Source organism: Tamandua tetradactyla, chromosome 1, assembly GCF_023851605.1.
Source record: "Tamandua tetradactyla isolate mTamTet1 chromosome 1, mTamTet1.pri, whole genome shotgun sequence".
Lineage (NCBI taxonomy): Eukaryota > Metazoa > Chordata > Mammalia > Pilosa > Myrmecophagidae > Tamandua > Tamandua tetradactyla.
In genome coordinates, this window is record NC_135327.1 from 141260724 (window position 1) to 141277291 (window position 16568).

Sequence of the window (16568 nt, forward strand, 5' to 3'; positions counted from 1 at the left end):
GAAAATAGAGATGCCAAAACATACCAGTCACAGAAAGTTGAAGGTGCTGGAGATGCCAAGTGAAGCGTGTGTATTTTTTTATAATTGTGTACTTCTGGTGACTGTATAGCTTGAAATGCTATTTTTATCAAGTTTAATAAAAATACACCATTTTGTGTTGCTATTTTCAAAAGCTGAGCTGTTAGCACACAGAACACTTCATTGTTTGGGGGGAGGGGAAAATGTCACTAATAAAAGTTTCCAAAGCTGGATTGACATAGGAGAAAACACCTTTCCCCTCTAGTTTTGAGAGACTGCCTCTTCACTCCCAAGATAAGGGATTCTCTGACATTGACACACATTAGCCACCTTGGCACAAATGCTTTGTGGTAAAGAAAAACTAAAATTCATTTTTGTGTCCTCATATCCTCTTCTCCCTCTCAGCCTTCAGCATAGACCTTAAACCCAGAGACCTGTTGGGCCTGACCCTAAAAAAATTGGTTGCCAGAATGTCAGGCAATCTGGACTTCTCAGTAATACCATTGAGATGACATCCTTCAAAAGAGCAGTGAGTCCTGGTTTAGATTGTGGATCTTCAAACTGATAATTTTACTGTTTTCATTTCATTTCCTAAAAGTCAAGGTCAGCTCGTGAAAATTTGTTAAACAACATGCTAACTATGAAATATCAACAGTCATCTAAACTTTCTCTGTTCAGAGTACTGAATGAAGACTTTGTTGGGTTTTATAGTGGCTTTCTGATTTGGTAATCTAGTGAAGAAGGGAATTTGAAAGTTTTGTATACTGTTAACGGTTGTCTGCTATGTCCTGCCTGAAATACCATGATTGTTTATGAAAATATCTTTAATAAAGCTGGGTAAAGTTTGGCTTGGAAAAAAACTATATAAGTTTAAAGATCATTTAATCAATTTTCAAGAGTAATTGAAACAGATTCTTTAAAATCAGTTTTCATGGTTGCTTAGGAGCTGTAGCATAGATAGGCCAATGGAAATAGAGAAGCAGTATGACAGAGTGACTAATAGCATATACTCTGGAGCCAGGATGCCTGGGTTAAAAAGTTCACTTTTAAAGACTTGGGAAAGGCTCTGATGCTTAGTTTCCCAATGTGTAAAATGGGAATAAAAATACTAATCTACCTCATAGCATTATTGTAAGGATTAAATTAGTAGCGATATGTAAACTGGCAAGAAAATTCCAATAATCTTCTTTGCTGAAATGGAAAAACTAATCATAAAATTTATATGCAAGGATAAGGGTCCCCAAATAGTCAAAGCCATCATGAAAAAGAAGAATGAAGTTGGAGGACTCACACTTCCCAATCTTAAAACTTATTACAAAGCCACAGGAATCAAATCAGCATGGTACTGGCATAAAGGCAACAGAATAGAATTGAGAACCCAGAAATTAACACTCAAATTTAAGGTCAACTAAATGTTGGCAAGGTGGCAAAGCCACTCAAATGGTGTCTTCAACAAATGGGGCTGGGAAAACAGGGTCATCATTTGGAAAAAAAAATACCATAAACATAAATCAACACAGAATGGATCAAAGACCTAAATATAAGAGCTAGAACTATCAAACTCCAGAAGAAAACATAGGGAAGCATCTTTAGGACCTAGTGTTAGGCAATGGATTCTTAGACTTTACACCCAAAGCATAAGCAACAACAGAAAATTAACTATAACTAATAAATGAGTTTAGCAAGCTTACAGGACTCAAGATCAATATGAAAAATCAATTGTATTTCTATATACTAACAATGAACAAATCAAAAATTAAATTATGAAAATGACTCCATTCACAATAGCATCCAGTCAAATTTAGGAATAAAATTAACAAAAAATGTACAACGTTTGTATTCTGAAAACTACCAAAACATTGCTGAGAGAAATTAAAGATCTAAGTAAATGGAAAGAAATGCCATGTTTATGGACTGCAACACATTTTGTCAAAAGGTCAATTCTCCCCAAATTGATCTATAAATTAAATGTCATTCCTATCAAAATTCCAGTGGGTTCTTTTTGACAAATTGATGAGTAGGTCCTAAAATTCACAAGGAAAAGCCAAGGACCTATCATGGTCAGGTTCATGTGTCAACTTGGCCAAGTGGTGGCACCTGTTTGTCTGGTTGGGCAAGTGCTGGCCTGTCTGTTGCAATGAGGATATTTCATAGAATTAGATCATGATCACGTCAGCTGCATCCACAGCTGATTCCATTTGTAATCAGCCAAAGGGGAGTGTCTTCTGCAATGAGTGATGCTTAATCTAATCACGGGAAGCCTTTTAAGGAGGATTCAGAAGAGACAGGCTCTATTCCTGCTTCGGCTGGTGAGCCTCTCCTGTGGAGTTCGTCCAGACCCTCCATTGGAGTCGTCGGCTTCACAGCCTGCCCTGTGGATTTTCGGACTCTGCATTCCGGTGGTCACTAGAGACACTTTTAAAAATTTTATATTTGTGAGTGTTCCCTGTTGATTCTGTTTCTCTAGAGAACCTTAACTAATACCAGACCTAAAACAGCCAAAAAATTTTTTTGAAAAAGAACAAAGTTGGAGGAATTACCCTAGACAATTTTGAAACATACTATAAAGCCACAGTAATCATGATATTGCAGTATTGGCACAATGTAGGCATATAGATCAATGGAACAGAATTGAAAATACAAAAATAAACTCATATTTATGATTATTGATTTCTACAAAAGTGCAAGACAATTTAATGAGAGAAGGGATAGTCTTTTCAAGAAATGTGTGGGGACACATGGTTATCTACATGCAAGAAAATGCACTTCAGTTGTTACTTCATACCATATGCAACATTGATCATGTAATTCAAGACAGCATAACACTAAAATCTGTAAAAGAACGCCTTTGTGACCTAGTAGAAACAAAAACAAAAGAAAAATCTATAATGAAAATGTGATAATTTGTACATTATCAAAATTTAAAATTTTTACACTCCACATAAAATCATTAAGAAAATGAAAAGACATGGTACAGATTTGATGAAAATATATGAAAACCATACATCTGAAGTCCTTTGTCTTCAACCTAATTTAAAAATGGGCAAAATCCTTGAATAAACATATATATAGAGAGAGAGCTAATAAGCACATGAAAAGATGCTCAATATCAGCCCTCATAGGAAAATGCAAATTAAACCCACAATGATACACAAGTACAAACCCACGAGAAAGGTTATGATCAAAACCAGACACCACCAAGTGTTAGAAAGGATATGGAGAAATTGGAATCCTCAAACACAGCTGGGGGATATGTAAAATGTACAATAACTTTGGAAAACAGTTCAAAAAGTTAATCATTCCAGTCTTAGGAATTTAACAGGAAAATCTATGTCCACACAAACATATGTACTTGAGTTTTATATTAACATTACTCATAATAACCTCAAACTAAATAATCCTAATGTCCATCAACTGGTGAATGGGTAAAGAAAATGTTGTACATACATATAAGGGAATACTATTTAGCAACAAGTTTTCTAATAAAGGAAAAAAAAAAACAATAGAACTGTTCACATATGCTATAAACCACAACACCTCAAAAACATGCTAAATGAAAGAGGCCAGGTACAAAAAGCTACGTAATGTATGATACTTTTATATGAAATATCCATAAAAACAAATTTATAGAGACGGAAGCAGATTTACGGCTGTCTAGAGGTGCAAGTGAGAGAAAGAGAGAGAGGCCTAACTACAAACTGGCACAAGGGAATCTGTAGGATGATGGAAATGTTCTAAAACTTGATGTTGGTGATGATTACATAACACTATAAATTTACTAAAACTCATTGAATTGTACATTTACAATGGGTGAAACTTACAGAATGCAGTCAATAAAGCTGTGGTGTGTGCAGAATTTATTAAAAAAAATTCTTTTTGACTGAAAAAATCAGAAGTATGAGGGAGAGTGAACAGACAAGTTCAGCAGCATCAAATAGTTCATGAAAAAGAAACAATGGAAGGATACGTAGAGAGCAGGCTGGAAGGCTTTCAAAAAAATTTTGGTCATTCTTTCATGTTCAACAATGTTTAACAGGGCTTGTGAAAGTGGAATTTTAGGATTAATATGGCAATGGATTTGGATAGGTTACACTCTTGAGAGAAGCCTGGAAGCACAAAGATTACTTAGCAAACAAAGTATGCACTCTAGATTTTAGAAAAGTCTGTTTAAAATATATAAGACAAAGTATCAGTAGGCTGACATGATTAGAGATCATAAAAGTAACTAAGCTTAATAATAAGGGATAAAGTAATTCTGAAAAATAAAATCCAAGTATACAAAAACCTAAAAGGATTCCAGAGAGAAATGTTCTCAAGCAACTGGACTCAAATGGTGTGTTACTAGAGTGACAGACAAAAAACAATAAGAATTTAGCAACTAGAGACAAAAATATGACTATAGGCTGTGACAGTTGTACTAGGTTTCACCTCAGATATCTAGGATCTGATGAAATAAGTAAAATTCTTATACTAGTATAGACTCAGAATCTTGGCAGGAGTTAGTAGAAAAATGAGCTAGGGTTTTTTAGTTAATCACTGGCACAACAGGGAAAATTATATGAGTACCCCCTGTCTTCTAAGATAGAGACATCCAAGAGCAGCCTTTACTTGTTCTTTAGGGGACAGAAGTGTATGAGGATGTCTGGAAGAAAGCGACTGAAATTAGACTGGTTAGAAAAAACAAAGAGTAGATGATTCCATGGAATGACTGGAGGGATTCAGCTAATATGGAAAGGGAAACTTTAGGGAGAATGACAGATGTTTAAAGCAAATTTTTAATAAAGATTTGCTAAGTTGAAAGTAATGTAAACTTATCCATGTTCACATAAAACTTTCAATAAAAGCTTGCATTAGTCAACAATGCTTGGTGGTTAGAACTGGGAGGAGGCCTGCAGGGGAGAGTGGAGCAGAGGTTATAAAGTTAAATCTGGCCTCAGGGTGAGAGCAGAGGCCCATTTGTATATACTAGTTTAATATGAGCCAAGCAATTAAAGCAGTTGATTTAAGATTCAATAATACATGTATAGATACTATTACCTATCTTGTAGGATGGATTTGAGAATATGTTTTTGGTCCTGGAAAATAGGAGGTGATCAATAAATATTAGTTGTCTTTGAACAGCAAATAGAATATTAGTTGTTTTATAAATGCATGGTCATTATTTTTGGCCAGATTTCATTTATTTTTGCAGGCTAATAAAATTGCTATTATATGAATATATGTAGCAATGAAAGCCCAAGAAATAAACAGTCCTTTCACTTTAATACGACCAGATGTCAAGTATATGTACTGGTCCAGATGCCACATTTTAAGAGATATACAATGCATTGAATAAAATTGATATTCAATACCTATTTGCTGAATGACTGAAAGTAAGGATGGAAAAGAATTAAATAAACTATCTTCCATCCAAAAGAGAACTTCAAGAGACTTTTTTATCTAGGAACCATGACGTATGAAATATTATTGAAGGGGTAAAAAATTATTTAGCCTAAAGAAGACTGTTTAGAGGGAAAAGCAATTACTGTCTTTCAATATTTAAAACACTGTTGTGGAAAAAAAGTAATAGATTTGGTCTATAATATTTGACAAACTACACTAGAATCAATAGGGAGACGCTACCAACACACAACTTCAGGAACAAAAAGATAGACATATCTAACTCATATTGCTATGTAAAGATTTCTAATTCCAGATAAGACAACTAGTAATCAGTGGCTATTGTATCCTTTCAGAATATAAAACTGGAGAACCCAGAGAAGAGATCAAGATGATGGAGAATATCAGATTCATGCTGAGCAAATAGCATCAAATTTGTGAGGACCCCCCCAAGAAGATACCAAAATTGGTTGAGACCATATACAGGGGGGCAATGGTGACATGGCACTGGAAAAGCAGGAGTCACAGTTAGGAGTTGTACTGTGACAGAGCTATTTTCTCTACCATATAGTCTTGAGGAAGCCCAGGAATGGAGAAGAGCCTGAGGAAGTCTGAGTGTGGATCAAAGTTGGAAGTCCCCCCTCCTGTTCCATTAGCAAATTTCAGCTACAATATGTTAACTAGGTGTTCAGTACTCCAAAAAGAAAAGTGATCCAAAACAAAACAGAAACACTGGTATGAGCACACATGAAAACACAAAGTAATAAGCAATTATGAATAGTAAATTGAGACACTGAACATAAAAAATATAATTCTTGAGACAAAGAAGTGGATGAATGGGTTGAAAAGAGGAAATGGATGCAGTCAAAGGAAAACTAGTGATAAGGAAAACTGCTTCAAGGAACACTCTTAGAAGGGATAAGAGTAGAGAAAGAAAAGAAAGATGGAGGAGAATGGCAGCCATTATATTAGAGCCCAGACAAAGGAAATATTAAAGAAATAATGACGAAGAACTTGCTAGAATTAAAGACATAAGACTTCAGTTTGTAAGGGTTTATGAAATGCTGAAGAAGTTTTTTTGAGGAAAAAGCCCACATTACAGATATATCATAGTGTATCATCTAAGATGAAAAAAGCAAAGTCTCTAGAAGGTTTTATATGAGAAAAATCAGACCACTTCCAAAGGAACATGAAACAGTGTAACAGCTTAATAGCAACACTGGTTGTGAGAGGACAATGGTGTAATAGCTAAAAAGTGTTGAATGAAAAGATCTTTGAATCTAGTATTTTATACCAAATTAAAGAAATCATTTAAGTGACAGACTGATAGAAAGATATTCTTGGGCATACAAAGTCTGATAAAGTTTATAAAAGCCTGTACTTTATTTAATATGGCAAGAAATTACTGTTAAGAATATTGATATAGTAATCAATGTTCCTCCAATTTAAAAAAGATAATTTTAGGTACACTCTGTCAATCTTTCAAAGAAAGAACTGTAATCAAATATGTGTTATCTAGAAAATAGAAGAAGCAGTAAATCTAATTCACTTTATGAAGCTATTAAAATCATAATAAAAATCAGGTAAAGACAATACAGGTATAAAATATTAAAGGTCAAATTCAATTGTGATCATACATACAGAAATACTAAAGAAAAACTTAGCTTATCAGATTCCACAGTGTATTAAAAAAGTAAATTCCTGCTCCTATAGCTGGTAAATTAGAGACTCAAGAGTCCTCTCACTTCAAATATACCTAGATTCTGCAACAATTAGAACAAACATAAGCTTTAGAACATTGCTGCTCTCACAAAAAGCAAAGGAAATCGTGGATGGATGGATGGATGTGTATGGATGGATGGGTGGGGAAGTGGGGGGAGTGGATGGGTGATGGCTGGCTGGGTAGATGGGTGGGTAGATGGAGGGGGAGGAGGGAGGAGGAAGGGAGGAAGAAAGAAAAGAAAGAAAACAGAGGGTGAGAAAACAATGAACTGCAATAGAAAGGTGAGTGTAATCGAACAAAAAGGCTAGAATTGCCTGGAGAAGAGTAGGGATGCTGCTGATATTGGTGAGACTAAGCCTGGGGCACATGTGAAAGTTGGAGAGTTGAACCTAAAACTCTGATTTTACTTGGATAACTTAGAGGGTTTAAACTGGTGCCAAAACAGCAGCAAAGGCAAATTCTGTCTGGAGAAAAGCCACTCCAATTAAGTAACTAAAATATATATTTACAATAAAATATAAAAACTTACAATGAAAAATTCCCAAATATGCAAGAAAAGAAAACACCATATGCAGTAGAAACAAAGAATATATTTACAACTACCAGCATTTTAGAACTCAAATGATTGTACACAAAATATAACTTAATTGTATATAAAAGACTTAGAGAAACAAGAGATGCAATAAAAATTGACAAGGAACAAAAAATTGAGAGGCAAGAAAAGGTATGTTTTAAAAATAATCCAATATAACTTTTAAAAATAAAAGACATAATTGCTTAATTCATGGATCAAAGAAGGCATAATAGAAATTTATAATATTTAAAATTGAATGGGGCAGGCCACGGTGGCTCAGCAGGCAAGGACGCTTGCCTGCCATGCCAGAGGACCCGGGTTCGATTCCCAGTGCCTGCCCATGTAAAAAAAAAAAAAAGAAAAAATTTGAATGACAATAGCTAAAGCAGTATATAAGGAAAATTATAGCCTTAAATGCTTACACTATAAATTAGGGAAGTTTAGAATTTAACAAGATAAGCATACAGTGAAAAATAATAATAGAATAACCCCCCCAAAATAGATGTAAGAAAATAAAGGTTTTTAAATAGAAACTAATAAAAAAGAAAATAGGGAAGATCAACAAAGCAAAAGATTTTATTTTATTAGCATTTTTATTGTGAAATATATATACAGAAAAATGATAAATTTCAAAGTACAGTTTAAGAAAATAAAGCAAATTTCAGAGTATCGGATGGGTTACAGTCCATAATTTCAAGTATTTCCTTCTGGCTGTTCTAAACTAATCATTTGATAAATCCTAACTTCTCTGTTGCATATCTCCCTCTCATTTGATCATTCTCTCAAACTTCAGGGATATTTGAGCAATGACCATCCTAACTTCTTCACACTGAAAAGGTATGTCAACATTATGGGGTAGGAGAATGCAACTGGTTGATGTTCTAGAAGAGACTAGTACCTCTAAGTTTCAGGTCTTACCTGGCATAGGAACAATATGGAGGTTTTAAGTTTCTGAAAAAAAAAAGGACTTAATAAGTAAATTTTTTATAGAGTACTAGTTAGAGCCCTGGGTTTTCTTCAGGGTTTTCAGGAATACTGTTGGTTGGGGGTTGGCAAACTTTGGAAATTTGTAATATCTGGCTGAAGCTTACATAAGAGTAACCTCCAGAATGACCTTTTGACTATACTTGAACTCTCTTAGCCACTGAAACCTTATTTTGTTATATTTCTTTGCCCCCTTTTGGTCAAGCATGCATTCTCAATATTACAATGCCAGAGCCAGGCTCATCTCTGGGAGTCATGTCCCACATTGCAAGGGAGATTTCCATCCCTGAAAGTCAAAGATCTATTTTTGAGAGGACTGAAAAACTTAAAAAGCCTCTGGCAAGACTGATTTTAAAAAGAAAAGAAGACATATGCAAAAGAAAACAATAGTACTATTAAAAAGAACTAACTGCAGATACAGCAAAGATAAAGATGATAATAAAAATATGCTATAAACAAATTTATGACAACTAAAATAATAATGCTTGCTGATCTCTGAACCAAGAAAAATAATAAAGCCTTAATAATTTATAATTACCGAAAAAACTAAATGGCAAAAACACAACAGATCATTCCAATTTTATAAAACCTCTTATAGAGACTACAAAAAGAGTGTGCGTACTCTAATTCATTCTATGTGTTAGTTAGATTCAGTTGTCAGCTTGGCCAGGTGAGCATACCTAGTTCTGTTGCTGTGGACATAAGCCAACGGTACGTGAACCTCATCTGTTGCTAATTACATCTGCAGTCGGCTAGGAGGTGTGTCTGCTGCAATGAGTGATGTTTGACTTAATTGGCTGGTGCTTAAATGAGAGAGTGCAACGTAGCACAGCTTAAGCAGCTCAGCATTCCTCATCTCAGCACTTGCAGCTCAGCCCAGGCCTTTGGAGATGCAGAAAGAAGTCACCCCGGGGAAAGTTGTTGGAACCCAGGGGCCTGGAAAGAAGGCCAGCAGAGACCATCCTGTGCCTTCCATGTAAGAAAGAACCTCAGTGGAAAGTTAGCTGCCTTTCCTCTGAAGAACTAACAAAATAGATCCCCTTTTATTAAAAGCCAATCCATCTCTTGTGTGTTGCATTCTTGCAGCTAGCAAACTAGAACATTCTATAAGCTGAATTATCTTGATTATAAAACTCAGACAAGGACAGTATGAGAAAGGATAATTAAAGGTTGATCTCACTTATGAAAAAATGTGTACAAATCCTAAATAACAGTTAACAAACCTAATATGTCAGTGTTTTAAAAAAATAATACATAATGAACTTGTGTTTGTTTCACAAATATAACAGTGGTTCAAAATTTGATAATTTGTAAATGTAGCTCAACACATTATATGAAGACAAAAAAACCATATGGTCATTACAAAAGATTCTGGAAAAGCATTTAATAAAATTCAGCACCAATTTGTGATTACAAAAAAGAAAATTATGACTAGACTAGAAATTCCTTAACTTAAAAGGAATATTTATTAAAAATCTACCACAAATATAGTTCTTCAAGGTGAAACCTTAGAAGCATTTCCTAAAAATCAGAAGTAAAACAAAGATGCCCACAGACACTGTTTCTGTTCAACATTCAATTGTTCATTAAGAACAAAGAATAAAAGGTATAAGGATTAGAAAGGAAGAAACATAACTATCATTTTAAGATAAGATGTCATCCACATAGAAACCCAAAATGAAGTTATAGGTACATTATTATAATTAATTTTAAAATCGTTGCTCAAAACATAAAAGCAATTTCATTTCTAGACACCCCAAATTAAAAGATATAAATGTGGTATTTTATAATAGCAACAAAGCATACTTTAACAAGGGATAAATCTAACAAATAATGTGCATGACTTTTGTGAAGAAAGTTACTGTATTGAGATACACTGAAGAAGACCTAAATAAATGAAGAACTATGCTATGTTCACAGAGTCAACATTATAAAGATATTAATTACACCTATGTGTATACATATCTATACATATAGATGTGTATATATTCAGTGCAATCACTCAAAATCCCAGTTTGGTATATCAAAGAACTTGACAAGATAATTTTATAATTTATATAGAAAAACAATGGGTCACGGACAACCAAGTTATGTATGAAGAAAAATAACTTAAGAGGCTCGCCCTTTCAGATATCAGAATAAATAAAGTGACAATTAAGACACTGTAGAAGAGGGATAGACAAGCTGATCAATGGAAGAATATAAAGAGTCCAGAATCAGACTCAAATATACATATAGAAATTTGACATATGACAGATATGGCATTGCAGATATCTGGAAACAGGGGACCAAATATTAAAAAGCTAACAAAGTTGTGAAGAATTATTGGACCAAGATTCGGGAAATGACATTGTTTTGGATGTTATGTGGATGTTCTCTGGGTGATGAGGCACAAACCCAAGATAGCCAGCCAGTTGAGAATGCATAAAAAGTCAGCTTTGTTAGATCAAAGGTACTGGAGGGAGAGAAAGGATAACAAGGGTAGTGGTGGGAATTGGGGCTTAGCTAACAAAGACTCTCATGAGGGTCTGTGGAGGCGGGAAAGAGGAGCACGTGGGTCCCAGGCTCTTGCCTTTATTGTGACTGAGAGGGGAGGGGTGCAGTTTTTTAAAGCTGTGGATTGGGAGTTTTAAACTACACAAAACAAAAAACAGATGGCCATTAGAGAAGCTGAGGGCAACTCCTATGATTCAAGACATATGGAAGTACCTGCTTTTCTAGTAAACAATGCAGCACATAAGGGGAAGCAGTGAGGGCCCATTTGAAGAAGTGGCATGAGCTGTTGGGAGAAGCTAAGGGGAGCTCTAATCATCAAACCACACAGAGGTGCATGCTTTGCTAAGTGTAGTTATGCCCAGGGCAGGGCTAACTGGGGTGGCTGCTCAAAAGTAAAACTTATGACTATGCCAGACAGAATGATGAGGCACCAAATATAATTTCTTTTCTGCCATTACAGAATAAATTGAGAGAAATGAGTGTAGTGAAACATTTGGGATTACTTTTTTTTTTGCCTTGTATGTGTTTGCTGAATAGGAAGATGTAAGTGAGAAGTTAAGGAGTACTTTTTGACAGCTTCAGAAGGCTAAGGGGATAAAATTATAGTAAAACACATACCAAAGGTGAAAGCCTGGTAAATGTGTGATAGGAGTAAGGGTAAAACAGATTGTGCTGGTTTGAAAGGATGTATGGAACCTAGAAAAGCCATGTTTTAATCAAAATCTCATTTTGTAAAGGCAGAATAATCCCTATTCAATACTGCATGTTTGAATCTGGAATTAGATCATCTCCCTGGAGATGTAATCCAATCAAGAGTGGTTGTTAAACTGGATTATGGGAGATGTGTCTCCACCCATTTGGGTGGGTCTTGATAAGTTTCTTCAGTCCTATAAAAGAGGAAACATATTGGAGAATGAAGGAGATTCAGAGAGAGCAGAGCAGAACAACATAGCCTCGAGAAGCAGAGTTCGCCAGCCAGCGACCTTTGGAGATGAAGAAGGAAAATGTCTCCTGGGGAGCTTCATGAAACAGGAAGCCAGGAGAAGAAGCTAGCAGATGATGCCGTGTTCTCCATGTGCCCTTCCAGATGAGAGAGGAACACTGACTGTGTTCGCCATGTGTCTTCTGACTTGAGAGAGAGACCCTGAACTTCACTGGCCTTCTTGAACCAAGGTATCTTTCCCTGGATGCCTTAGATTGGACAGTTCTATAGACTTGTTTTAATTGAGATTTTCTCAGCCTTAGAACTGTAAACTAGCAACTTATTAAATTCTCCTTTTTAAAAGCCATAACATTTCTGGTATATTGCATTCTGGCAGCTAGCAAACTAGAATACAGATATAAATATCTTCTCATGTGGATTACAGCCTAGCTTCAAGATGTTTATATAACCCAGAAAAGTCTCAATCCCTAAAATTGATTGTGAGCATCCCAAGGCACCTAGCAGGAAAAAAAAAAAGCCACTGTAGAGAACATATTATTTCTACAAACAACTTTATGATTGAGGATAATAGTCACATGATGTGTTGAGACTATATAAACAAGAATCAACTTAAACAACAAATAATTGAAACAAACTCACAGAGACTCCATACATTGGTATTTTCAGATACAGATTTTAAAATAAAAGATAGAAAATTTTTGCAGAAAACTGAAAATTATAAAAAGGGGCAAGGCAGATTTTCAAAAGTATAAAATAGAAATTTTAGAATAACAAAAATTAATAACAATAAATACATTAACAAGTATATTAGACAGAGTTAAAGAAAGAATTAATTAACTGGATGACCAGACAGAAGAAAGTGTCCAGAATGAAGCAAAAAGAGCCAAAACAGGTCAGGTAATGGCGGTGCAGTGACAGAGTTCTTGCCTGCCATGCCAGAGACCCAGGTTTGATTCCCGGTGCCTGCTCATACAGGAAAAAAAAAGAGAGAGGGAGAGACACACACAAAACAATAGAATAAATAGCAGAGAGGGTAAGAGACATGGAAGATACCATGAAAAATTCTTATATTTTATGGACTCTTAGAAGAATAGAAAAGAGAGAATGGGAAGGAAGCAATATTTAAAGATATAATGGCTATAAATTTTCTTAAACTGATGAAACGCATTGATGCAGAGATTCAAAAAAGGCCGATAACCCAGCCAGAATAAATAAAAAGAAATCCACATCTATGCACATAATAGTGAAAACTAACACAAAGATAAAGAGAAAATCTGGATAATTTTATAACTACTATCAAAATTGACACTATAATCCTGGAATGAAACAATTTTTATTCATTCCAGGTTTACTTGGTTTACTCTGAGAAAATCACTTAATGTAATTTGTCACTTCAACAGAATATGAGAAAAATAATATATGATCATCTCAACAGATACATGATTGCACTCGATAAAATTCAACATCCATTTGTGTTTTTTGTTTTTATTACAAATTTTTAGCATACTAGGAATACAAGGGAATTTCCTTAATATCATAAAGGCTATTTACAAAAAAACCTATAGCACATATCACATTGTAAACCAGCTTTAGTAGAGCCCTGGTCTTCCTCGAAATTCTCATTATATGAGCAATAAGAAAAATATTTTCCTATGCTCTTTGTACATATGTGGCATCAGTCTCAACAGCTGAACAAATGGGTTAAGGGACTGATCCTGTTGTTCATGGAGCAACCACAAAACGGGGTGGGGCAGGGTGTTTAATTTCTTTTCTATTTATCCTTTGTATTTCAAAGACTATTAAAAAATTATCACCTACTAAATAATGTAACTACAAAAAAATTCCAACATGCTTTCATGACGGATCATAACCTGACCTGAACATTCTCCAACATAATTAAGTAATAACATATTACAAACTAGAGCTATTTTTAAATTTGGAGGTGTTTGCTTTCATCCTCTGTTGCAATTTTCAAAAGTCTCAGTTAGGAATGATCTTTTAACCTTACAATTTAGTATTTTAAAATGTCTAAAATTGAAATTTCAATTTATTAAATTGAATGTTGAAAAAGAATAAATAGAAATTTAATCTTATCTAGAAAAAATGAATTATTGTTTTATCACTTATTTATCTATTATAATCATATAAAATAATTTCTCTTCCATTTTAGATACCTAAGTTCCATTTAAAAATGCATTTAAACAAAATTCTTTCTTTATTGATAAATTTTTTAAATGTTAAAAAGTTTTTTTCTTTCATGTTTATAGTGCAAATGAAACAGAACTTATTTTAAAAAAACACTTTTTGTAGCCAAATTGAAATTTAAATTACTAAGTTAAGAGAATAATATCCTCATCACAAAAGTATAAAATTCAGAATTTTTGTATATTCCACATATAGCATTATTATCTGGGGCAATGAAATTAAGAGCTTATGAACATAACTACAAAATCAGTTTTTTAAAAAATTGAGTTTCCAATATACCATACCAGATCATCTTCTCTCTTTTTAGCCATATATCTTGCTTTATCCCGCCACTTTGTTAAGATAGTTATTAGTCTTTGAACACAGAACATCTTTTGTATCCTCAAGAATGTATCTGAAGAAAATTAATTAGATTACTGTACAGAATTAAAGCTGTTTCCAAAAAACAAAGCATTTTAATATTCTCATGTTTATGATATGAACCACTATTGAAACTGATAGTTTTTGTTTGGTTTTAATTACATCTGAAATTAATTAATTTTGGCAGCATAAGATTGAAACTTTATTGACCTGTAAACATCACCTTTTGCTTTTAGAAACTAAGGTGTAATGAAAGTATCAAGATATACATATCCTTTATTTTTTTAAAATAAATTGGGTTTTTATAAAACCAGAATTTCCAAACTCATTCATAAGAAATACAATCATGAGATAGTATTCAGATCCAATGCTTTTAAGTTTATATAAATGTCCTATAAAAATTGCCTTATATATGTTAACCAGGGGTCCAAAGCTTGAATTTAGGACCAGGCCAGAAAGTAGGATGACTGGGCCAGGATGGAACACTATTTTACCTGTCCAAAGGGGCCAATGACATCTTAGCTACAGCCAATCATTTCCTTTTAGTATTTTTTTTTAACCTTAGGATTTTTTTCAAAAGAAGCAGGAAACCTTATTTCATGTGAATAGTTCTGACAGTTAAACTAACAACGAACCAAAAAGTTTTTTACATATTGTATAAATGGGGCAAAACATGTGGGCCACCAGTTTTTAATGCTACGTCCAGAATTTTACAGCCTCTCTCTACATCTCCTGCCCCCACCCCCTGCTTCCCCTTCATCAGCCTTTCAGGGTCACTACCCTGATGAAATTAAACATTTTGTCCTACAAGCTAAGCTTGTCAAGAAGCCTAGAGTTTGAGCCCAACTAATAATAATTCCCAAACTGGGCTATTCTTTCTTAGTGGAAAATGAACAAGCAGTTATCAGCGTATATCTGCTCAGTTCACATAAACAATCTACTAAAACCCTCCTGTTTCTTCATTACTCAAGATTTTTTGGTTCAGTCAGGAGTACTAAAATAGATCTGTTGCAATTTCAGCTGTCAAACAGAGGAACAAACCAAATAACATCCACCTACCTTATTCCTTCAGTAATATTTTAAAAGACAATTATCTTAGAATTTTCAACACTTTTGAACAACAAGCAAAACAGTGATTTGAATATTAATGATTTTTTTAATGGATTTTTTCCTCATTGTCAGATGAGTGCCTTTTGTTTGAATTGCTTTCTACCAAAATAGCCTTCAATAAATTTCAATGTTTAGATTGATTTTAACTTTTTTCCTTCGAGTTTTTATAAGAAGAAAGTGAAAAACATTTTTGGGAGAATCACTCTTCTGTATTGTTAGAGCCTCATAATGGCATATAACTTAATATATAAGAGGAGTATAGAACAACTTAAAATATTATTTATTAGACATTAAGTCTTCATTACAACCTCACAGAAATGTACAATACAATGTTTAAGTATTAACTATGTTTTAATAATTTTTGTTTATTTTAGTGATACCACTTAAAGAATCTGTTAGACTTTGTGTTTAAAAGGATGTATGTTCCTTAGAAAAGCCATGTTTTAATCTAAATCCCATTTCATAAAGGCAGAATAATCCCTATTCAATACTGTATGTTTGAAACTGCAATCAGATCATCTCCCCGGAGATGTGATTAAATCAAGAGTGGTTGTTAAACTGGATTAGGTGACAACATGTCTCCACCCATTTGGGTGGGTCTTGATTAGTTTCTTCAGTCCTATAAAAGAGGAAACATTTTGGAGAATGAAGGAGATTCAGAGAGAGCAGAGCAGAACGACATAGCCTCAAGAAGCAGAGTCCACCAGCCAGCAACCTTTGGAGATGAAAAAGGAAAATGTCTCCTGGGGAGCTTCATGAAACAGGAAGCCAGGAGA

General features: G+C 34.2%; 1 protein-coding gene across 15 annotated transcripts in view; it reads right to left on the minus strand.

Annotated features, from left to right (window-relative positions):
• Positions 1 to 16568, minus strand: part of FBXL13 (F-box and leucine rich repeat protein 13) — a 309023-nt gene that overhangs the window by 229743 nt on the left and 62712 nt on the right. For all 15 annotated transcript variants that reach the window (XR_013173955.1, XR_013174037.1, XM_077155879.1 and 12 more), the window contains one exon: positions 14607 to 14716. Coding sequence is in view for 13 of the 15 variants with exons in the window: in XM_077155879.1 (XP_077011994.1) it covers positions 14607 to 14716 (110 nt within the window). In the remaining 2 variants the exon portion in view is untranslated. The remainder of the gene's footprint in view (positions 1 to 14606; positions 14717 to 16568) is intronic.